Raw genomic sequence first — 23,658 nt, forward strand, 5'->3', positions numbered from 1 at the left:
TCCGAGCTACTCAGAAGGCTGAGGCCGGAAGACAGCTTGAGCCCAGCAGTTCAAGGCTGCAGTGAGCTGTGTCTGTGCCACTGCACTCCAGCCTGGGCAACAGAATAAGAGGCAATCTCAAAAAAAAAAAAAAAGGGCCAAGCGCAGTGGCTCAACCTGTAATCCCAGCACTTTGGGAGGCCAAGGAGGGTGGATCACTTGAGGTCAGGAGTTCAAGACCAGCCTGGACAACATGGTGAAACTCCGTCTCTACTAAAAACGCAAAAAAAAAAGAAAAAAAAAATTTGCCAGTCGTGGCGGCGTGTGCCTGTAATCCCAGCTACTCAGAAGGCTGAGACACAGGAATCACTTCAACCCCAGAGGCAGAGATTGCAGTGAGCTGAGATCACACTACTGTACTCCAGACTGAGCAACAGAGCAACACTGTCTCAACTAAAAAAAAAAAAAAAAAAAAAAAAAAAAAAAAAAAAAGGGAACCTCTAATAAGTACTTACAGTGGTGGTGAGGTTGGAGTTTTATCTGGGAGGAGGCTGGGCGTACTGAGTAACTTCACTTTTTGGAATTTTAGAGGTAAGTAATTAAGTGAAACATTAAAGGCGATCACTAAAGAAAGAGAAACACAACTTATAACCTCTGAACCATCCGAGGTAAAAGGCACGAGAGGAGACTTTATCAGCCCAACAGAAGGCAGGAAAGGAAAAGAAAGCAGCAAAGGAGAACGATAACAAAGTGAACACACACAATCCAGACACGAGAAACTACCTTCAGCGTAACTGTCACCGCAAGGCTCTGCGCACAGCTGGGCTCAGTCCTCACTTTCGGCTCACAGTCCCTTTGGGCAGCTGGACAGCACTCGGCATGGCCGGCCACACACCTACCTTCTCTGAATTCTCCTTCTCCCTAAATTACGCTGACTCTCCTCCTCCCAGTCCAACTTTCCCCTGGTCAACTCCTTCCTGGGCAGGTCCACCAGGCCCCTCTCCCTTCCGATCACAGCCTCTGGGTTATTTCCATGCAGATGGCCTTTGGCCCCTTGGCAACCCCACTCTGCCCGATGACTGGGACTCACCTTTGCTGAAGAAGGTGCTGACCATGAAGCTGAAGGAGATGGTAGAGATGGCGAAGCACAGCAGGAAGGCCAGCACCAGGGAGGGGTCGCTGCGGGACAGCACGGCTACATCCGGCTTCACCTGCAGGACGCAGGCAGGAGTCAGGCGGGGCAGGCCGGCGGAGGTGGACCAGGAGGACTCCTGACCATCCCTGCTCACAGGGACCTGGCTCCACCAAGAGGAGTGGGACATCCACCGCTCCTCCCCCCGACGAGGGACAGACTCTCTCTGAAGTCGCTGACCACAGAGTTCTTCCCAAGAGGGCCCTCCTGGGGTACCCTGGCTCTCCCCGTCCTCCCCAGAGCCCCACCGACGCCACGCTCACCTTGACACAGAACAGCAGGGTCATGAAGGAGGCAGCGATGAGGAGGAAGAGGAAGAATAAGAGGAACCAGGCGCTCCAGTGCAGCCAGCTGCTGAGCCCCATCATGCGCATGTACTCCTGGGGAGAGAAGCTGCCACGCTGCTGGGGGCCTGCCACTGCCCGCCAGGATGGCATGTGCCAGGCTGGACGGCAGCAGGCCTGAGTCCGACTGTCCCAGCAGCCCCGCATTCGACAACGTTTAACCTCGAGTGGAAAATAAAACTGCCCTCTCCTAGTTCCGCTTCTTTTTTTTTTGGAGACAGGGTCTCGCCGTGTCACCCAGGCTGGAGTGCACTGGCACAGTCATAGCTCACTGCAGCCTTGAACTCCTGGACTCGAGCGAGCCTCCCATCTCACCCTTCTGAGTAGCTGGGACTACTGATGGCTGCCACCATGCCCGGTTCCTTTTAAAAATTTGTTGGTAGAGACAGGGTCTTACTATGTCCGCCAGGCTCATCTTGCTCAAACTCCTGGGCTCAAGTGATCTGCCTGCCTCAGTCTCCCAAAGTGCTGGGATTACAGGTATGAGCCACTGCACCCGGCCAGCCTTCTATTCTGTGGAGCGATTCCACACTCCCAGCGCATGCTCCCCAGTCTTTCTTGGTACTTGAGATTGTCCCCCGAAGCTGTGCCATGTTCCCAACCACATCAACACCAGCCTCCTTGGCCATGAGACGTGACAGCAGATCAGACCATAGCTGTGGATGCCATAGCCATTCATTCCCTTGTCCTCCCCTACTCTGAAAGCAGGGGCCCAGAACCTCTGCAGAGAAGGATGAGGCGCAGTGAAGGGACGGCTGTGACCATACCTTCCTTCCTCACCTGCCCCACCAAGGAGTCAGGAGTGGTGATGAGGAAACCCAGTTCCTCCACTGACCAAAAGTTCCTGGGGAGTCCTGGGGCGGTCACACTGACCAATATGGCAGCCAGCAGCCGGGTGTGGCCGTTTCAACTGAAGTTAATTAAAAATAAAGTTAAAAATTCAGCTCCTTCCTTCCTTCCTTCCCACCCTCCTTCTTTCATTTCATTTTTTTTTCTTTCTTTTCTTTTCTCTCTTTTTCTTTGCTTTCTCTCTCCTTCTTTCCTTCCTTTTTTCTGTTTTCTTTCTCTCTCTCTCTCCTCTCTTTCTCTCTTTTTCTTTCTTTCTTGGAGTCTTGCTCTGCTGCCCAGGCTGGAGTGCAGTGGCACGATCTTGGCTCACTGTAACCTCCACCTCCTGGGTTCAAGCGATTATCATGCCTCAGCCTCCCGAGCAGCTGGGATTACAGGTGCACGCTACCACGCCTGGCTAATTTTTGTATTTTTAGTAGAGACGGGGTTTCACCATGTTGTCCGGGCTGGTCTTGAACTCCTGACCTCAAGTGATCCACCTGCCTCAACCCAAAGTACTGGGATTACAGGTGTGTGCCAATGCCCAGGGTTAGCCCTTTCTTATGCATCATTTCTGACCTCCGGAACAGCGAGAACAGGAGCACGATAGTCTCTCACATTGCCACTGCTTGGGTTCAGTTTCACGTTTTGCCCTATTTGTTTGATCTGTGTATCTATACAAGTCTATGTGCAAACAATTTTTTTCAGAATCATTTTATAGCCCACTGCTGACTCCCTCAATGCTGCACAGTTTTATGAAAGTTATTTATGGCACCAAGCAGATCAACAACCAGGCAGCCTCAAAATGAGCCCCTGGCCAGGTGCAACGGCTCATGCCTGTAATCCCAGCACTATGGCAGGCTGAGATGGGAGGCTGAAATGGGAGAATTTCTTGAGGCCAAGAGTTTGAGACCAGCCTTGGCAATATAGAAAGACTTCCACCTCTGCAACAAAAAAAAATGAGCTGGCTGTGGTGGTGCACACCTGTAGTCCCAGCTACTTGGCAGGTGGAGGTGGGAAGATCACTTGAGCAAGGGGAGGTTGAGGCTGCACTGAGCAGTGTTTGCACCCCTGCACTCGAGCCTGGGTGGCAGAGCGAGACCCTGTCTCTAAGAAAAAATAATACTAGGCCAGGCGCGGTGCCTCATGTCTGTAATCCCAGCACTTTGGGAGGCCAAGGTGGGCGGATCATGAGGTCAGGAGATTGAGACTATCCTGGCTAACACGGTGAAACCCTGTCTCTACTGAAAATACAAAAAATTATCTGGGCGTGGTGGTGGGCGCCTGTAGTCCCAGCTACTCAGGAGGCTGAGGCAGGAGAATGGCGTGAACCCTGGAGGCAGAGCTTGCAGTGAGCAGAGACCGCGCGCTACTGCACTCCAGCCTGGGACACAGAGCGAGACTCTGTCTCAAAAAAACAAAAACAAAAACAAAAAAAGAAAAATTAATACCAAAACACCAAGCCCTTGGACATGGCCTCCCCAGGACAGCGCGGTTTCTAGAGTGTTGGGAAGTCAATGCGGGCAGTCACCTTCAGCCTCCTTTCTTTCTCCTGCACGACAGCACGGGCAATGGTGAGCGCAGTGTAGGTGAAGCTGAGCAGCAGCAGCAGGGGCAGCTGGTACTGGATGGCCACGAGGAAGGGGTCTGCAATGAACGGCGGGTACGGGAACCTCTTGATGGTCACCGTCAGTCTCTGGAACAGCTGGCGTGTGGCAGCATCAGCATGGTACTGCATGATGGCCCGGTCCACAGCATGCTGCACAGCCAGGAAGCCTTCCCGGATGTACCCTGGGTGCGGGAGCAGAAGATGGCCCAGCCACCTCAAGGAGCTGCTCTTGAGGGCAGAGGGCCATGTGCGTGGGGTCCATGGGGAAAGGGATGCTTGGGGCAACAGAGTGACTTCGGCTCAGGACCCCCATGGCGGCTCAGTGGTAACACGGGAGAAGGAAGGAAACGCACCACACACTGACAGCAAATGAGAAGAGTGATGTGATTGTCACTTCCACTATGTAACTAACGTAACACACAAAAAAATCACACACATTCCCAGCACTTTGGGAGGCCGAGACGGGCGGATCACGAGGTCAGGAGATTGAGACCATCCTGGCTGACACGGTGAAACCCCGTCTCTACTAAAAAAAAAAACTAGCCGGGCGAGGTGGCGGGCGCCTGTAGTCCCAGCTACTCGGGAGGCTGAGGCAGGAGAATGGCGTGAACCCGGGAAGCGGAGCTTGCAGTGAGCTGAGATCCGGCCACTGCACTCCAGCCTTGAGATCTGGCCACTGCACTCCAGCCTGGGCGGCAGAGCGAGACTCCGTCTCAAAAAAAAAAAAAAAAAAAAATCACACACATGATCACTTTTTTTTTTCCCCCCGAGATGGAGTCTTGCTCTGTGGCCCAGGCTGGAGTGCAGTGGCACGATCTTTGCTCACTACAACCTCAACCTCCCAGGTTAAAGCGATTCTCCTGACTCAGCCCCCCCCAGTAGGTGGAACTACAGGCACCCGCCACCACACCCAGCTAGAACTACAGGCACCCGCCACCACACCCAGCTAAATTTTTTGTATTTTTATTAGAGACAGGGTTTCACCATGTTAGCTAGGATGACTCGATCTCCTGACCTTATGAACCATCCGCCTCAGCCTCCCAACGTGCTAGGATTACAGGCGTGAGTCACCACGCCTGGCCTTGTTTTTTTTTTTTTTTGAGACAGAGTCTCGCTTTCTCACTCAGGCTAGAGTGCAGTGGCACAATCTCAGCTCACTGCAACCTCTGCCTCCTGGGTTCAAGCAATTCTCCTGCCTCAGCCTCCCAAGTAGCTGGGATTATAGGTGCCCGCCACCATGCCTGGCTTTTTTTTTTTTTTTTTTTGTATTTTTAGTAGAGACGAGGTTTCACTATGTTGGCCAGCCAGGCTGGTCTCAAACTTCTCATCTCAGGTGATCCGCCTGCTTCAGCTTCCCAACGCTGGGATGACAGGTGTGAGCCACTGTGCCCAGCCGTGAGGGCTGAATTCTCATCAGGCGTATTAGTAGGTGTAAGGCATGGACATCTGGAGGCAAAACTGGGGCTACAATTGACCCGTCCCTGCGCCATGCCAGTCTCACACACGTTCTATTTCCTGGGGCTTTCCTAGGAGCTGGTTTTTCCAGCCAACTTTTCTTCCCCCTCAGGTTCTCTGTCTTGCTGAGGACTAATCAACTATTCTTAGTAACAAAACGTTTTTTTCTAACAAAAGATATTTGCTCTGTGTCATTTGCCACAAAGGTTTTCCCCAGTCTGCTACGTGTTTTTTTTTTTTTTTTTTTTTTTTTTTAAATCACCATTAGGCCTTTTCATATTGGGCAAATTTTCAGTTTGTACATGCTGAAATCTGTCAGTCTTTTCCTTTGAGATTGCTTTTCTCTTGCTTCCAAGCTTAGGGAATTGTTCCCCAAAAACAGGAGGGAGCTGATGAACTCCTGCCCAGTCCCCGGTCTCAGCAGCCAGTGTCCCCCACTGCAGTCCCCTGCTGCAGGCAGCAAGCATCATGTGTGACAGCCGGACATAGCTTCTCCTGAGCCCCAGGCTGGGTGACCTATCAAAGGCCTTGCTCTGGGACCTCGCACATCCCATGCTAGGTCTTGTTCACCTTAGTTCCTTTTCTAGATGTAAAATCTTGCCCTAAAGCATTAGCCTGGTGGCAGCCCTGGCACCAGTAAGGGACATCCCTAAGCGCTGGCTGCATGCATGCTGCCTATTGCCTGCCTGGTGCTTGTGTCTCAGAGTCAAGCCTCATGGAGGGACGGGACATTGCTGTGACTTTCATGGCAAACTTCCATGAGTTCTGCCTCCTGCCAGACCCATGAAATACGGCGTTCTCCAGAACACCCTGGATTTCCACCCAGAACCTGTAGTCAGGTCTTGCCTGGCCTGACAGCTAAGCCTAGGCCTGTATCCAAGTCACTTCTTGGCTGTCCCTAGTTCAGTTCCAAGACAAGACTGTGCTTCAGAAGAGGCACATATTCCAACCGCTTGCCACGTCCACACGAAGACACACACTGATGGGGCATCAGAGTAACCAAGATCTGGCTTCCATGAACACCACACTGATTCCATCAAACCATGGATCAGGTACACAAGGACCACGGAGCTACAAATGCCAGTCAGTCTGTACACAGAGAAGGCCAGGAAGAAAAGGAAAATGTAAACCAAGCCCCAAGGACTCAAACTGAAGCTTTTAAAAGCTAAAATACAGCTAGGCGCAGTGGCTCATGCCTGTAATCTCAGCACTTTGGGAGGCCGAGGCGGGTGGATCATGAGATCAAGAGATCGAGACCATCCTGGTCAACATGGTGAAACCCCATCTCTACTAAAAATACAAAAATTAGCTGGGCATGGTGGTGTGTGCCTGTAGTCCCAGCTACTTGGGAGGCTGAGGCAGGAGAATTGCTTGAACCCGGGACGCAGAGGTTGCAGTGAGCCGACGTTGCGCCACTGCACTCCAGCCTGGCGACAGAGCAAGATCTTGTCTAAAAAAAAAAAAAAAAAAAATAGGCCAGGTGCGGTGGCTCACGCTTGTAGTCCCAGCACTCTGGGAGGCCGAGGCGGGTGGATCACAAGGTCAGGAGATTGAGACCATCCTGGCTAACACAGTGAAACCCCATCTCTACTAAAAATACAAAAAATTACCCGGGCGTGGTGGCGGGCGCCTGTAGTTCAAGTTACTCGGGAGGCTGAGGCAGGAGAATGGCGTGAACCCGGGAGGCGGAGCTTGCAGTGAGCCAAGATTGTGCCACCGCACTCCAGCCTGGGCGACAGAGAGAGACTCCATCTCACAAAAAAAAAAAAAAAAGCCGAAATACAAATGTTTCATTCAAGAGCACGTCTTCGAGGATATAGGGAGAGGGCCTTCGCTATCTTCAAGAATTATTTTAGTCTTTTAGAAACCAGTTATGCTGGTGTTTTACTTTTCCTATAAACAAGAGTAAATGTTCCGAAAGTATTTCTTCAAGAAATACTTTAGAAAGGTGGGGCTGCCGCCATGTCACTGTCACTAGTCAACACCCCGGGCTGGTAACATGAACCCTAACCGAGCTTCTCACCAGGTTCTCCGCCATCAGGGGATGTAGGTTCCCTTGGCCCTGGGTTTGGGAAAAGCGGGAAAAGGGAAGTAGTGTGCCAGCCTTCTGTCTCTTTCAGGAAAAAGCCTGTTTGGGTCCACATGTAATTTCTCCGTGTGTAACTGAACCGTAGGTGATATTTCACCTGTGGAAACAAAGAGAAAACCAGCTGTTCCGAGAGATCCAGACAGAGGAGCAAACAACAAGGTGGAGTGGGAGAGTGCTTGGGGGGCCGTCACCACCAAGGCTGTCACGGCCGAGAACTCACCACTCCCCCGCCTCTGAGAATCTCCAGTGGGCCCCGGAATGTCACACTGAGTGGTCCCTGTCCCAGCAGGAGCAGGGAGCCACACAGGGGCCCCTTTTAGGGGGTGGTTCTCGGCCATTCCTCCCTTAATTCCAATGTGAAATGCCACCAAGCGTTCAGGATCCCTGGCGGGCCACCAACCACAATGCTAGATGGACGTGATGGCTTCCTAATTTTAATGTCATCAGGTAAGCAAAAACCTCACTTTCTTTCCTTTTTTCTGCCAGATCGTATTTAAGTCCTAAATATCTGCTACTTTCCTTATCTATCTTATCAGACTCTGTCCACAGAGGCCTGGAGACCAGTAATGTCTTTCATAAAATGAGGGAACAGTAAGGAGCTTGGGGCGGCCACAGGTAGGTGCATTTTCTAACCTGTTCTGCCCCATGGGTTAAAATGTCACCAGGGTCCCCTTGGCAGGGACTGTGATGGTGCTATCAGACCCAAAGGAGAGACTGCTATTTACTCGCAGGCAGGCAGAGGTTTAAGGGAAAGCAGTGCCTTTTACAGGTTGAACTAGTGACGCGGGAGGAAGCGGAGGCCTTGCTGATGGGCTGCGACTGCTTGGCCCGGCCGCACGTCTCACCGCCAGCGGCAGGGGCTCCTTGCTGTGGTTGAAGGGGTGCTCGAAGACCACGGCGGCCAGCACGCTGGACGAGCGGTTGTCATACCTAATGTAGTCCTCAAAGTCCTTCTCAGAGGGAAAGCCGCGCACTGTGGAGAGAGAGCACGGGAGCTGCGGTTGCCCAATCTACCCTCCTCCTTGAAAAATCTGGGTGGTTCAGGTCACCGGCAGATGAAAGACGGCAAACCCTCTAGGGCTTTGTAAACCCTTCCTGAGACTCAAGGCGGCTTTCATCTTTGGCAGAGGGACAGGCTGCCATCAAGGAGTGCAGAACGGCAAGGTCAGGGCCCTAGGCAGGGGGTTCTCCCGGCGCGGTTTTTTGGAGCAGAGCTGGAGGCTCTGGGCAGCACCTGCAGCAGGGCCCAGTAGCGCAAACCCACCACCCACACTGTACTGGGCTCTACAGCCCGGGGTGGCTTCTCTGTCTCAAAACCAGAATGGTGTATTTTTAGAAATGGAGTGGACATTAACTCAGAGTGTCTCAAAGGTTTTTTCTATCATCTGGATACTCTTACAATTCAGAGGCCGGGCGCGGTGGCTCAAGCCTGTAATCCCAGCACTTTGGGAGGCCGAGACGGGCGGATCACGAGGTCAGGAGATCGAGACCATCCTGGCTAACACGGTGAAACCCCGTCTCTACTAAAAAATACAAAAACTAGCCGGGCGAGGTGGCGGGCGCCTGTAGTCCCAACTACTCGTGAGGCTGAGGCAGGAGAATGGCGTGAACCCGGGAGGCGGAGCTTGCAGTGAGCTGAGATCCGGCCATTGCACTCCAGCCTGGGCAGCAGAGCGAGACTCCGTCTCAAAAAAAAAAAAAAAAAAAAACAATTCAGAAAGGGTTTTACTGTCATCATTTTATGAGGGACCAAGGCACTTCCTCTGAGTGTTTGCTACGTGGAATTCAAGCCTGGCAGGTAAATGCCCAAATGAGGAGGGGAAAATGGACGACACCTTCCATCCCGATAGCAAAGGGTTAGGAACGGTGAGCAGCACACGCAGCGGGAGTTCCCTTCTCAGGCTTTCTCAGCACTGTTTTCAGAGCTGCCCACCCGAAACCACGTCCCAGAAAAGATTCTTGGTGCCACACGCTCAAACCGTGCCCTGCCCTTGTCACAAAAGGGCTTTCCTTGGCTCAAGTACACCCAGGCATCCCTGTAAAGTCCTGTCCACCCTGCTGACTGTCAGATGCAGTTCCAGGGCCTGGTACCGCTAAGGCTGCTGCACCTGCTGCTCCCCGGGGCCCTCGCAGCTCTGGACAGGTGGGCGGCCAGCCCTGGTCCCATTGTACAATGAGGCATGGCCACAGAGAAGGTGGGGGATTCCCTGGGTGGCTCAGCCACCGAGACGAGACTTGATGCTAGATGGGCTTGATGGCTTCCTGGTCTTCATGCCATCAGGCAAGCAAAAACCTCACTTTCTTTTTTCCTTTTTTCTGCCAGGTTGTATTTAAGTCCCAATATCTGCCACTTTTCTTGTCTATTTTATTGGACTCCGCTCATAGAGTCCTGGAGACCAGTAATGTCTTTTGTAAAATGAGGGAACAGAAAGGAGCCTGAGGCAAATGCAGGCAGGTGCATTTTCTTACCTGTTCTACCCCATGGGTTAAAATGTCACCAGGGTCCCTTTGGTGGGGATTGAGACAGTGCTATCGGACCCAAAGGAGACTGCTATTTACTCGCAGGCAGGTAGAGGTTTAAGGGAAAGCAGTGCCTTTTACAGGTTGAAGTAGTGATGTGGGAGGAAACAGAGGTCAGGTCTGGACAGGGTGAGCTCCTCACCCAGCTGCTTCGCAGATCCTGGGCTTGACCCCTGCCTGCCCAGCCCCGCGGAGACACCACCAGGTCCAGCACCAAGAGCCCTGGCATGTCTCACCTCGCATGTTGATCACAAGTGCCCTGCGCACTGTCTCGGTGACGGTCTTGGCAGCGTCACTGTGAGAAGGGATGTAGGCGAGCTCCCAGGTGTCTCCCGGCGGAGGGAAGGTGAAGAACAGAGGCAGCTCCTGGATGGACTGGCCTGGGTAGATGGTGGCATTGGGCACATTTTCCGACTGAATCTTCAAGCGAAGCCAGATCAGGATCCCAGAAAACAGCAATGGCAGGAAGAGTTCCAGGACCGTCACCAGGACTTTCCGCTTCTGGAAGAGATACAACAGGGCACACTGATGGGCTGCAAAGCAGAATCAGGGGCATGCAAACAACCCCTCCCTCAAGGGTGTCCCCAGAAGCCTCGGGGCTGGGCACGCAGCTGACCTCCCTCCGGGGTCTGGACGCACCTGCAGGGTGTAGTTCTTCCAGAGGAGGAGCGCCAGCTGCCTGAGCACAGCCATCGTCTTGCTGGAAAGGACGCCCAGTGCTAGTTACAGACCAAAGACAGAGAGCATGGGTGCGCAATGAGAGTGGGGATGTGGGGGAAAAGCCACGGACCCTTTTTCCTCCACGTCTCTCACCGTCTTTTGTGTCATTTTAACTCCAAACACCCCTGGAAGTAAGGGGACAAGGCCTGTGGCATGCCCACCCTCAATGCTCTACCCTGCATACACAAAGAGCACTGTCTTTTTGGCTGGGCACAGTGGCTCACGCCTGTAATCCCAACACTTTGGGAGGCCGAGGCAAGTGGATCACTTGAAATCAGGAGTTCGAGACCAGCCTGGCCAACATGGTGAAACCACCTCTACTGAAAATACAAAAATTAGCTGGGTGTGGTGGCGGGCACCTGTAATCCCAGCTACTTGGGAGGCTGAGGCAGGAGAACTGCTTGAACCTGGGAGGCAGAGGATGCAGTGAGCCAAGGTCATGCCGCTCACTCCATCCTGGGGGCAACAAAGTAAGACTCTGTCACAAACAGACACCAAAGAAAACCAAAGCGCATAATCTTTTTGGAGCCTGACTTGTTCCTTGCTGAATGGAAGATCAATGACATGCTTTTTATGTGCACTGTGACTTCTGTAGTGGTTTTTAAAATTGTTTTTGTTTTTTTTGAGACAGGGTCCTACTATGTTGCCCAGGTTGGAGTGCTGTGGTGCGATCACAGCTCACTGCAGCCTCAAACTCCCGGGCTTGTGATCCTCCCGCTTCAGTCTCCCGAGTACCTGGAACTACAGGTGCATGCCACCACACCTGGCTAGTGTTTTTAATTTTTAGTAGAGACCAGGTCTTGCTCTATTTCCCAGGCTGGTCTCAAACTCCTGGCCTCAAGCAATCCTCCAGCTTCATCCTTGTAGTGCTATTTATCATTTGATAAATGCTACTGGGATGTTCTCGGTGGTTAATATGGATTTGCTATTTATTAGCAAAATATTCAGGCTTTTAGAATTCCACGCCCTTTATTCTTAACCGACACTGAACTCATAAAAGAAAACTCAGCTGGGCGCGGTGGCTCACGCCTGTAATCCCAGCACTTTGGGAGGCTGAGGTGGGCAGATCATGAAGTCAGGAGATCGAGTCCATTCTGGCTAACATGGTGAAACCCCATCTCTACTAAAATTACAAAAAATTAGCCGAGTGCAGTGGCGGATGCCTGTAGTCCCAGCTACTCAGGAGGCTGAGGCAGGAGAATGGCATGAACCTGGCAGGTAGAGCTTGCAGTGAGGCGAGATCACGCCACTGCACTCCAACCTGGGCAACAGAGCAAGACTCCGTCTCAAAAAAAAAAAAAAAAAAAAAAAAAAAAAAACCTCAACATAGTCTCCTGGGTGATTCTTAAGGCTTGGAGAGAGCTGTGGAGGGAAGGGGAAAAGAAGGGCTTGGAACTGGGACCGCCACTGGCCTTGCTGCCCCGGAGCAGGCCTGGGTAGACAGACATGCTGGTGGGGCCATCAGTCATACCCTCTCCTTGGCCCTAAAGACTGGTTTTTCCTGTTGTTATTACAGGTACTGGCATCAGAGCCTCGCAGCAAAAGACTAGCCATTTTCTTTTTCTTCTTCTTCTTTTTTTTTCTGAGACAGAGTCTTGCTCTGTCACCCAGGCTGGAGTGCAGCGGTGTGATCTTGGCTCACTGGAACCTCCGCCTCCTGAATTCAAGCGATTCTCCTGCCTCAGCCTCCCAAGTAATTGGGATTGCAGGTGCCTGCCACCATGCCTGACTCATTTATATATTTTTAGTAGAGATTCAGTTTCACCATGTTGGTCAGGCTGATTTTGAACTCCTGACCTCAAATGATCTGCCCATCTCAGCCTCCCAAAGTGCTGGGATTATAGGCGTAAGCCACTGTGCCCAGCTGCCATTTTCATCTTTACCACTTATCCAACGAAAATTCATCCAAAAAATAATCTATCCTATATTATATAGGAACATGATATTTAAGTCTAGCACATATAATGGGGAAAAAATCTGCCAAAAGATGATCAAATTCAAGTGATAGCAGAAACGAGAGCTTAGATCTGTAAAGGTATTCCCTCAATTTAGGTAAAATCTGTCTTACTAAATTTCAAATATCAGAAACAGAAGCTAGATGTGGTGGCTCATGCTTGTAATCCCAGCACTTTGGGAGGCCGAGGCAGGAGGATCCCTTAAGCCCAGGAGTTCGAGACCAGCCTGGGCAACATAGCAAGACCCTATCTCTATACAAATTAAATTAAATTAAATTAAATTAAATTAAAGGAACAGAGACACTGGACTCAGAGTGTTGAGTTCATGAGATGCTAACCTGCTAGAGAAGTAGGTGGTCTGAATAAGTTCAGGTAGGCGCTGCAACACCCAGGAAATAAGAGAAATGTGCTCTGAAAGCTGAGCGCACAGAGGGCGAGGCGTGCAGACGTGGCTGCTCTGTCCTGGAGAGGCAGGGAAGGCGATGGAGGAGGGGCAGTCTAGAGAGTGGGTGCTGGTCCACCCGCTACAACTGCAGGCAGAGAGGAGTCCTTCCTGCTCAGCGTCCTTCATGTGCGGAAAAGCCTCCTTGACTCACAGTGGAGGAGTTTCAAGTTCAGTTGCTCAGCTCCACGCTCGTGGCTGATCCAAACCCAACGTCATCCATCAGCCAGGTTAAGATGGCATAGGATAGAAAGGCAAACAATTAGTGAGTCGTTCCTACATCACCATGAGCCAGCGCTCCTCGACACTGCCCCGGAGACTCCAGTGCGCGGGGAAGGCGGTTGTTTGTTTTTTGTAAATGACCCATTTTACTTTTGGTTTGGTTTCAGTCCATTGAAAATCATTTCTATCAAGGTTCTTTTTAAATTAGAACTCTTGCTTTTTTTTTTTTTTTAAGGATGTGGCTGTTATATCTAATCATATTCAAAATTTATGCTTTAAAGGGCAGTCAATAAATATTTACATGAAACACAACTGCACCCAGTTAAGAATTAATTTAAAATATGACTTTTAATGAATCGTATTGTTAAAAAGTGAAGAAATTAAAGCTAAAATAGTATGAAGTGCTAATAAGTGGCAACTTAATAAATGATCCCAATTTTTTGAAAATTAATAAGGTAGGCCGGGCGCGGTGGCTCAAGCCTGTAATCCCAGCACTTTGGGAGGCCGAGACGGGTGGATCACGAGGTCAGGAGATCGAGACCATCCTGGCTGACACGGTGAAACCCCGTCTCTACTTTAAAAATACAAAAAAACTAGCCGGGCGAGGTGGCGGGCGCCTGTAGTCCCAGCTACTCGGGAGGCTGAGGCAGGAGAATGGCGTGAACCCGGGAGGCGGAGCTTGCAGTGAGCTGAGATCCGGCCACTGCACTCCAGCCTGGGCGGCAGAGCGAGACTCCGTCTCAAAAAAAAAAAAAAAAGAAAAAGAAAATTAATAAGGTAGAAGACCCGTCTCAAAGTCAGTTGCTGATGATGAATAAAACAGCAGTGACTTAAAGACACACATTAAGTCCCGTGGTTTATAAAAGGTTTCTAGAAGTGGTTTAGGCAAAAAGAGGAGGCCAGTGCCTCCGTTTGGGGCCGTCATCCCAGGGAAGTACATTCCAGATGGGCGTGGGCTTGGCTGAGATGAACGTTCTGCCTCTACCAAAAGAGGAATATAAAACAGTCACGGTTCAAAGAAGTCTTCTGGTTAGAGGAACAGACAACTTCCCTTACTGGAAGTCTGGTCAAGAAAGGAAAGATCCCCATGCTTAATCTTGTCCTCTCCAGTCCCAGGGCTGGGAGAGGTCAGAAAGACAGACCACCCACCTTCCCACACAGGCTGCAGGGCAGTACCGGGGAACTGACCTGGGTCCCAGGAGAGGCTCCGCACAGCAGGTCTCCCTTCAGGACTACAGGGGAACTGGCCAGGAGGAGGTGGCTCCACACAGAGGGCTCCGGGGTGGGGCCTGAGAGCCTCTGGAGTGGGGCAGGGCAGCCCTGAGGTTTGGGAACACCGTGGCCTCGCAGGACATCAGGAGGGGCCCAGGGCTCACGGGCATGACTCTCCAGCACCTTTGGACAGATGGAGGGTATTTTGAGTGTAATTTGGAAAATAATTATAAGACACCTCTTACCAAGTTAGAAAATAGCAGAGCAAAATAGACTTTGAGTATGTTACTTAAAACTGAGCAGATCTGATAACAAAAAATTTTGGATTTAGAAAATAAAACACCTGGCCGGGCACAGTGGCTCACGCCTGAATAATTCCAGCACTTTGGGAGACTAAGCTGGATGGATCACCTGGGGTCAGGAGTTTAAGACCAGCCTAGCCAACATGGCAAAACCCCATCTCTACTAAAAATACAAAAATTAGCCGGATGTGGTGATGGGCACCTGTCCCAGCTACTCGGGAGGCTGAGGTGGGAGGATCGCTTGAACCCGGGAGGCAGAGGTTGCAGTGAGCCGTGAGCCGAGATGGTGCTCACTCAGAGTCATCAACTCCGAGATGACTCTGTCTCAAAAAAAAATTTTTAAAAAAGAATATAAGCTCTACTTTTTTTTTTTTTTTTTTTTTTTGAGACAGAGTTTCACTCTTGTTGCCCAGGCTGGAGTTCAGTGGTGCCATCTCAACTCACTACAACCTCCACCTCCCAGGTTCAAGTGATTCTCCTACCTCAGCCTCCCAAGTAGCTGGGATTACAAGCACCCGCCACCACATCCAGCTAACTTTAATAGAGACGGGCCTTCACCATTTTAGCTAGGCTAGTCTCAAACTCCTGACCTCAAGTGATCCACCGACATTGGCCTCCCACAGTGTTGGGATGACAGGCGTGAGCCAGTGTGCCTGGCCAGAAGCTCTGCTTTTCTACTTGTAAGCACTCTGCTTCTACAGTCTCCTCATCCTCTCCCGGCTTCTGGCAGCATCACCCTTTTGCAGACGAAGAAACAAGGAGGAAACGCCTGGCCCAAAATCACACAGCAAGAAGCTGCAAAGTCAGGATTTGAACGTTGGCTAGTTTCAACTTCCAAGTCTGTCTTCTAACTACTACACTACCACATCCTGTGGGTCCTAAAAACACAGAACAACTTCCAACTTCATACAAGTTTTGCATATCACTCCTAGAACATAACATCAGAAATTGAAAGGTAAAAAAGACTCCTAAGCCCCACCACCTCAATAAAAGTTTTCTTTTCTTTTCTTTTTTCTGAGACAGAGTCTCGCTCTGTCACCCAGGCTGGGCATGATCTCGGCTCACTAAAACCTCCACCTCCCAGGTTCAAGTGATCCTCCCGTCTCAGCCTCCCAAACAGCTACAGGCACATGCCACCACGCCCGGTTAATTTTTTGTATTTTTAATAGAGACGAGGTTTCGCCATGTTGGCTAGGCTGGTCTCAAACTCCTGACCTCAAGTGATCCGCCTGCCTCGGTCTCCCAAAGTGCGGGGATTAAAGGCGTGAGCCACCATGCCTGGCCGAGGTTTTATCTCTGTGCCCCTATAGCACCCAGCTTGTTGCTTGGTATGTGCAAGGCTTTACCTAAAGTCTCACTGAACACTATGCTTGCATCTGCTCTGTTTGAGCAAAAGCAATTTAAAGGAAGAGATCCTAGAATTACAAAATCTGGAAAGTTTTTTGTTACAAAAGCAAATGTACACAAAAGAAGGAAGTTAATATTCCTTCTGCACTTGACCCCGAGGCGGCAGAGTCCCCAGAAGTGCTGATGACTGAGGCTCAGGACTGGCCCGGCTGGGCCCCCATCAGCTACTCTAACTTAAACACTCAGGACTCCAGCCACTCCTAAAGCTGCCACCTCCACCCAGCAAGGGGACAAGAGCAGAGCTTCAAGAACTTCCCTTTGAAGAGGCTCTCTTCACTAGTCCTGGGGACACAGCCGGGAAGGGGAAGGCAAACCGTTTCCTCCCTCTATAAAAGGTTTGTTTACTGTTAAAATATTAAGTATCACACATGTCATTGAGTATCTCAATGTTTGTTTTTTAGGTGAGCAACGGACTTGGTGCAGAGTGAGCGCATACTGCAGGCTGCTCATTTCTGAGAACTCTCTTGATGGCACAAATTCTTCTACAAATGGTCTTTCCAGTAACTGTCGTCAGCTCAAGAGCCATGGGCTGTGCCAGTTAACGAGCACTGTGGCTCTTCAGGCGGCCACTACTCAGCAGCAAACTGGAGAAATCCCAAACTCCTCCATTTCTTTTTTTGTGATTTGTAGGTATTTTTGTGTGCACCATAGGCTTGAATTTGCCACCCAATTCCTATGTGCCCTTTTTTTTTTTGAGACATGGTCTTGCTTTGTCACCCAGGTTGGAGTGCCGTGGCACGAGCAGGGCTCATTGCAGCCTGGTGGTCCTGGGCTCTAGTGATCGCCTTGCCTCAGCCCCCTGAGCAGTTGGGACCCCAGGCACCTGCCACCACACCTGGCTACTTATTATATTTTTTGCAGAGATGGAGTCTTGCTATGTTGCCCAGGCTGGTCTGGAACTCCTGGCCTGAAGCAATCTTCCCATCTTGGCCTCCCAAAGTACTGGGACTATAGGTATGAGCCACGGTGCCTGGCCCTTATGTGCCCTTTCAAAAGTTTTTATATCTGTATATATGGAGCAAAGGTCGCTGGGGATGGCAGGTCTTGAGACCCGTGAACAGAAGGGACAGGCCCAGGTGAGGGGCACAAGACCCATTACGCCATGTGTTCCTGTTGTGTTCTGAGCTCAGGTACACCTCCCTCCATGGAAGCCTGTCCACAAAGGCACAGAGAAATCCACTCATTGGAAGAAGGGGGTCTTGATAAAGCCACAGGTGGACCACCCCAAGATGCACAAAGAGAGCCGCCAACCAAGGCTCTGCTCACGTTGCCACAGGTGTGCAGTACAGCGACACCCTTGTGGGTGGTGCTGGTCACATCTGGTGCTTTTCCTTCAGGGGGAGGACCCAACATCCCCATATTGCCACCAGGAGTCTGCCACAGCCAGCCAGCATCAAAGGTCTGCGTGTATGGCACTGAGGCACGGAGAACAGTCAGTTAATGTAGGCTGGTAGAATCCCTGGTCTTTTAGGGTATACAAGACAAAAAAGCATTTGTTCATTCAACAATTGCCTCGTTTTTGCTATCTGATGCGCACTTGTACAAGGTACTAAGGATCTGGAAATGAAAATAACATTCTTTTTTTTTTGAAACAGAGTCTCGCTCTGTTGCCCAGGCTGGAGTGAAGTGGTGCGATCTCGGCTCACTGCAATCCCTGCCTCCTGGGTTCAAGCAATTCTCCTGCCTCAGCCTCCCGAGTAGCTGGGATTACATGCGTGTGCCACCATGACGGGCCAATTTTTTGTATTTTTAGTAGAGACAGGGTTTCACCATGCTGATCAGGCTGGTCTCGAACTGTTGACCTTGTGATCCATCCACCTCGGCCTCCCAAAGTGCGTGCTGGGATTACAGGCATGAGCCACCACGCCTGGCCGATGATAACATTCTTAATGCAAGGAGTTTGCAGTCCCCGAACACTTGCATGCACTGTAATTGCTATGACTGATACTAAATAAAGTATGGCAAGATTCAGAAGAAAATAAGAATTAATTGCGTGTGAGACAGCGAGCAAGCAAGACAGGGAGACGGCCCGGGAGGGTGACGGGGGAAGGTGACCTGGGAGGCCAGTCTTGAATGACTCATTAGTTAGGACAGGAAGGACATTAAGGATCCTGGAGACAGACTGTGTATGGGGAGCAGCGAGTCATTCCGAGTGGCAGTGCAGAGAATGAGCCAGGAAAGGCAGCAGGCCCTGGGCCCACGTCATCAAGGCGCCAGACACTGCACCAAGAAGGGAGCTCGGGGTGTGTCCCAACAGGCAGTGACCCTGGGTGAGGGTGACTGGTTTTGTTTAATCCTTTATTCAGGACATGATCTTTTTTGAGAGAGGGGTGCACAGTAAATATTTGAAAATGTCTAATTCAATGGATCCTGTGGATGAAATCCCCAAACACCAGTAATTTTTTTTTTTTTTTTTTTGAGACGGAGTCTCACTCTATCACTCAGGCTAGGGTGCGGCCTGATCTTGGCTCACTGTAACCTCCGGCCCCCAGGTTCAAGTGATTCTCCTGCCTCAGCCTCCCAAGTAGCTGAGGAGTACAGGCACCTGCCACCACACCCAGCTAATTTTTTGTAGTTTTAGTAGAGATGGAGTTTTGCCATGTTGGCCTGGCTGGTCTTGAACTCCTGACCTCAAATGATCCACCTGCCTCGGCCTCCCAAAGTGCTAGGATCACAGGTATGAACCACCACCGTGCCCGACTTAAATTTTTTTTTTTTTTTTAAGACAGTTTCACTCTTGTTGCCCAGGCTGGAGTGCAATGGTGTAATCTCAGCTCATTGCAACCTCTGCCTCCTGAGTTCAAGCGATTCTCCTTCCTCAGCCTTCTGAGTAGCTGGGATTACAGGCACCCACCACCACGCCCAGCTAATTTTTGTATTTTTAGTAGAGACGGGGTTTCACCGTGTTGGACAGGCTGGTCTCGAACTCCTGATCTCAAGTGATCTGTCCGCCTCTGCCTCCCAAAGTGCTGGAATTACAGGTGTAAGCCACTGTGCCCGGTCCTAAATATTATTTATATATATATAAGCAGGCACATTTATAGGGTATGGTCCTCGCCCCTTCCCAGTGGTCTCCAAGTGGGGTGGGCTAGACAACCTGCAGCAGTGAAAAAGTGATGAGAAAATCTACTTGTAAGTATTTTTCTTTAAAAATGCAAAAAAAATGGCTTCACTGATATTTCTGTCTGTTTTCCTGCAGGGACAAGGTCTCAGTCACACACTGTTATCCAGGCTGGAATGCAGTGGTGTGATCCTCCTGCCTCAGCCTCCTAAGTAGCTGGGACTACAGGTATGCACCACCACACCTGGCTTTTTTTTTTTTTTTTTTTTTTTTTTGTAGAGACAGGTCTCACTATGTTGCCCAGGCTGGTCTCAAACTCCTGAGCTCAAATGATCCTCCTGCCTCAGCCTCCTAAGTAGCTGGGACTACAGGTATGCACCACCACACCTGGTTTTTGTTTGTTTGTTTGTTTGTTTTTTTTGTAGAGACGGGTCTCACTATGTTTCCCAGGCTGGTCTCAAACTCCTGAGGTCAAATGATCCTCCTGCCTCAGCCTCCCAAAGTGCTGGAACTACTGGCATGAGCTACCATACCCTGCCAGCTTTACTGATATTTAGTACTTGGACAGACCCTGGTGTTCACGCTGGCTTGTATGTCAGCAGCTGTGGCATCCTGACTTAGGAGGAGGCACCCTGTGATGTGGGGGGTGATGGTGGGCCCTCACCGCAAGTCTACTTTAGGCATCTTAGGCATGTTGGAGTTTACAAGTTTCATGGTATTCCAGTTGTGGTCAATTAAAACAAACAAACAAACAAAACAAAAAAACTCAAGACCCTTAAAATAATGAAAGCTTTACAATATTTCGCAGTGACGCGGAAAATGACCATGAATATCTTTTGTGTGACTTGGAGGTTTACTGGTCATTTCATGACTTAGTACTTCAAAGAGTCAGAAAATTTAAGGAGAAGGTACAGATTTTCTTTTGTGAAAAGTTCCAAATCTGGAGATATTTTTTTGTTTTTAATGACAAATGACTGCAGCAGTGTGTCATCTACCTTTTTTCTTTTAAATAGACACAATGCAATCTGTTCCTTCAAAGAAAAGGTGACAATATATGAGTTACAGCTTTTCAAAAAGAATCCGTACCAAGAATAGAGCATTTGTGAAAACAGACATTTGAAGAGGTTTCCACAATGACGTGACTGCGTTCCCAATGATGCTACAAGCGTACTGTCTACATGAACATTTACACCCGCACATCAAAACATCAACACCAGAATTTCCACCTACCCTGACAGTCACTGAACATACCCCAGCCCAAATTCATCAAGGGCCCTCAGATGATGGGTAAATGAAATTGAAAAGTACCCTGCCTGGTAAGCACAGGGTTTGTGCCTTTCTCTGTATTGTGTTTATGTGCAAATGCTGTTAATAACTAGGGCCTGAAATAAATACATATATGTGTGTGTATATACATATATATATATATTTTTTTGAGACAGAGTTTCACTCTTGTTGCCCAGGCTGGAATACAATGGTGCAATCTCGGCTCACTGCAACCTCTGCCTCCCAGGTTCAAGTGATTCTCCTGCTTCAGCCTCCTGAGTAGCTGGAATTACAGGTGCCCACCACCATGCCCAGCTAATTTTTTTTTTTTTTGTAGAGATGGGGTTTCACCATGTTGACCAGGCTGGTCTCGAACTCCTGACCTCAAGTGATCTGCCGACCTCGGCCTCCCAAAATGCTAAGATTACAGGCGTGAGCCACCTCGCCTGGCCAATAAACAGAACTTACAATTGATCTTAAATGCTGGGACTCAGGATTCAATAAGAGTTGATAAATGGGATGTGGACACGTGGTTTTCATCTTTAAAAAGCATGTTTATACAATAGTTTTTGTAGCATTCATATGTTGGATAACTTTAATCATGCTTATTTCACCTCTTTTTTTTTTCTCTTTTAGAGACAGGGTCTTGCTGTTTCTCAGGCTGGAGTGCAATGGCATGATCATAGCTTGCTGCATTCTTGAATTCCCAGGCTCAAGTGATCCTCCCTCCTCAGCCTCCAGAGTAGCTGGGACTTCAGGTGCATGCCATTTTTTTTTTTTTAAATCTTTCAGTAGAGATAGGGTCTCACTATGTTGCCCAGACTGGTCTCAAACTCTTGGCCTTAAGGGATCCTCCCATCTCAGCCTCACAAAGTGCTGAGTTTACAGGTGTGAGCCACCATGCCTGGCCTTTATTCCTTTAAAAGGTCTATATTTGTATATATTTCTATGTCCATAATACATCAGGATAGTAATTGTAATTTATAATACATAATATATATGGGGCTGCATGTTTACATTCACTCACACATAATGGTACACATGAAAAATAAGTCTGAGGCCTGTTTTTTTTTTTTTTTGGAGACGGAGTCTCACTCTGTTGCCCAGGCTAGAGTGCACTGGCGCGATCTCGGCTCACTGCAAGCTCCGCCTCCGGGGTTCACGCCATTCTCCTGCCTCAGCCTCCCAAGTAGCTGGGACTACAGGCTCCCACTACCACGCCCGGCTAATTTTTTGTATTTTTAGTAGAGAGGGGGTTTCACCGTGTTAGCCAGGCTGGTCTTGAACTCCTGACATCGTGATCCGCCTGCCTCAGCCTCCCAAAATGCTGGGATTACAGGCGTGAGCCACCGCGGCTGGCCTTTTTTTTTTTAAATGCAGGGTCTCACTCTTTTGCCTAGGCTGGAGTACAGTGGTGTGATCATGGCTCACTGTAGCCTTGACCTCCTGGCTCAAGTGATCCTCCCACTTCAGTCTCCCAAATAGCTGGGACCATGGGTGTGCACCACCATGCCCAGCTAATTAATTTTTTTTTAGGGATGGGGTCTTGCCATGTTGCCCAGGCTGGTCTTCAACTTGTGACCTCAAGTGATCCTCCTGCTTTGGCCTCCCAAAGTGCCAAGATTACAGACGTGAATTAATTGCACTGGCCAAGGCCAACTTGTATACTCAGTGGCCCTTGTGGGGACGAGGTAGGAACAAATGCACAAGCCACAGCCATCGGCTGAGAGCTGGGGAGGCTGGTTTCAGGCTGTGGCACTGGCTTCGCAGGCCCTGGCAGAGCCCTAGCTTGCTGGCGCTCATACTCAGCACCACAGGCGCTGCCCGGAGTTGGAGGCGGCTGCCTCCCTAGGAGCACAGGCTCTGCATTTACACTGAAGTTCTGGCAGGGGTTCATAGGGTGTATTTTTAAGCCAGAGATGTGGTTCCAAAGGGAGCTATCAGGAGAGACTTCCACAAAATCTCTGCTGCTGCCTGCTTCCCTAACCCTTGCCGTGGCCTCAGTCTTGTTCTCCGTCCAGCTAGCTGTTCTGCCTCCCTAGCTGCAGGAAACGAGGTAATGAGGCAATGGAAAGTCCCCAGAGAGAGGTAACCATGGATGTTCTGCAACAAGTAAGGTAGCAAGGACCTCGTTACATGGCTCCCGCAAAGGCACCGGTCTGCCTGTTGGCTCCAAACCTCTCTAACATCACAAACACTCTGAGCCATTCAGGAGAATGGGGTCTGCAAAACTCTTCCGGGACAGGGTCTGACATGCCTCACTCTTCCCCACAAGATGTGGGCCTTCAGTGTTTTGTCTGCCTAGAATATCACCCAGCATAGCTTTCTCTACTTGCCGACACCTACCCATCACTTCCCAGCCCACTTCTAGTGCCATGGCCTCTGTGAAGCTTGTTTCAGGGGCTCTTTGTCTTGGCTGCCTGAACAATGGAATTTTCCAGGGCACTTTAAGGCAGAAACTGACATCTGAGGCCCACCCCTGGAGATGCTGGGCTGTTCTGGGCCCAGGCTGGCTTCCCATGTGATTGTAACAGGAAGCCTGGGTGGAGACCTTCTGCTCTTATTGGAGCCACCCCTCCTCCACCTCTGGTCACCTGTTGCACCTTTTCTAGATGTGTCATGTGGTACTCATCTTGTTCTGTCTTCCATCACAGTTACTTGTGAATAAAGCATCTTTTTAGCTCTATCCTAACACCCCCCAAGAGCAGGGACTGTGTACAATTCACTTTTTTTTTTTTTTTGAGACAGAGTCTCGCTCTGTCACCCAGGTTGGAGGGCAGTGGCGCCATCTCAGCTCACTGTAACCTCTGTTCAAGCGATTCTTCTGCCTCAGCCTCCTGAGTAGCTGGGATTACAGGCACGTGCTACCACGCCCGGCTAATTTTTTATATTTTTGGTAAAGACGGGGTTTCGCCATGCTGGCCAGGCTAGTCTCCAACTCCTGACCTCAAGTGATCCGCTCGTCTCTGCCTCCCAAAGTGCTAGGATTACAGGTGTGAGCCACTGAGCCCGGCCTCCAATTCATCTTTCAACTGTGCACAGGGCCTTCCCCGTC

General features: G+C 50.1%; 1 protein-coding gene across 2 annotated transcripts in view; it reads right to left on the minus strand.

The window, feature by feature from the left end:
* LOC105485940 (ATP binding cassette subfamily A member 3) overlaps positions 1 to 23,658 on the minus strand; it is a 61,131-nt gene that overhangs the window by 35,815 nt on the left and 1,658 nt on the right. Inside the window, exons 2-10 of one of the 2 annotated variants that reach the window (XM_071083929.1) lie at positions 14,544 to 14,750; positions 13,030 to 13,331; positions 10,656 to 10,735; positions 10,253 to 10,517; positions 8,342 to 8,469; positions 7,431 to 7,593; positions 3,875 to 4,134; positions 1,435 to 1,551; positions 1,070 to 1,190 (exon numbers count right to left, since the gene is read on the minus strand). In XM_071083929.1, the coding sequence (XP_070940030.1) occupies positions 1,070 to 1,190; positions 1,435 to 1,551; positions 3,875 to 4,134; positions 7,431 to 7,593; positions 8,342 to 8,469; positions 10,253 to 10,517; positions 10,656 to 10,709 (1,108 nt within the window). In that variant the 5' untranslated portion in view covers positions 10,710 to 10,735; positions 13,030 to 13,331; positions 14,544 to 14,750. The remainder of the gene's footprint in view (positions 1 to 1,069; positions 1,191 to 1,434; positions 1,552 to 3,874; positions 4,135 to 7,430; positions 7,594 to 8,341; positions 8,470 to 10,252; positions 10,518 to 10,655; positions 10,736 to 13,029; positions 13,332 to 14,543; positions 14,751 to 23,658) is intronic. The other variant, XM_071083930.1, reaches the window with a different exon arrangement.

The sequence above is a fragment of the Macaca nemestrina genome, chromosome 18 (genome assembly GCF_043159975.1).
Source record: "Macaca nemestrina isolate mMacNem1 chromosome 18, mMacNem.hap1, whole genome shotgun sequence".
In the NCBI taxonomy this organism is placed as follows: Eukaryota; Metazoa; Chordata; class Mammalia; order Primates; family Cercopithecidae; genus Macaca; species Macaca nemestrina.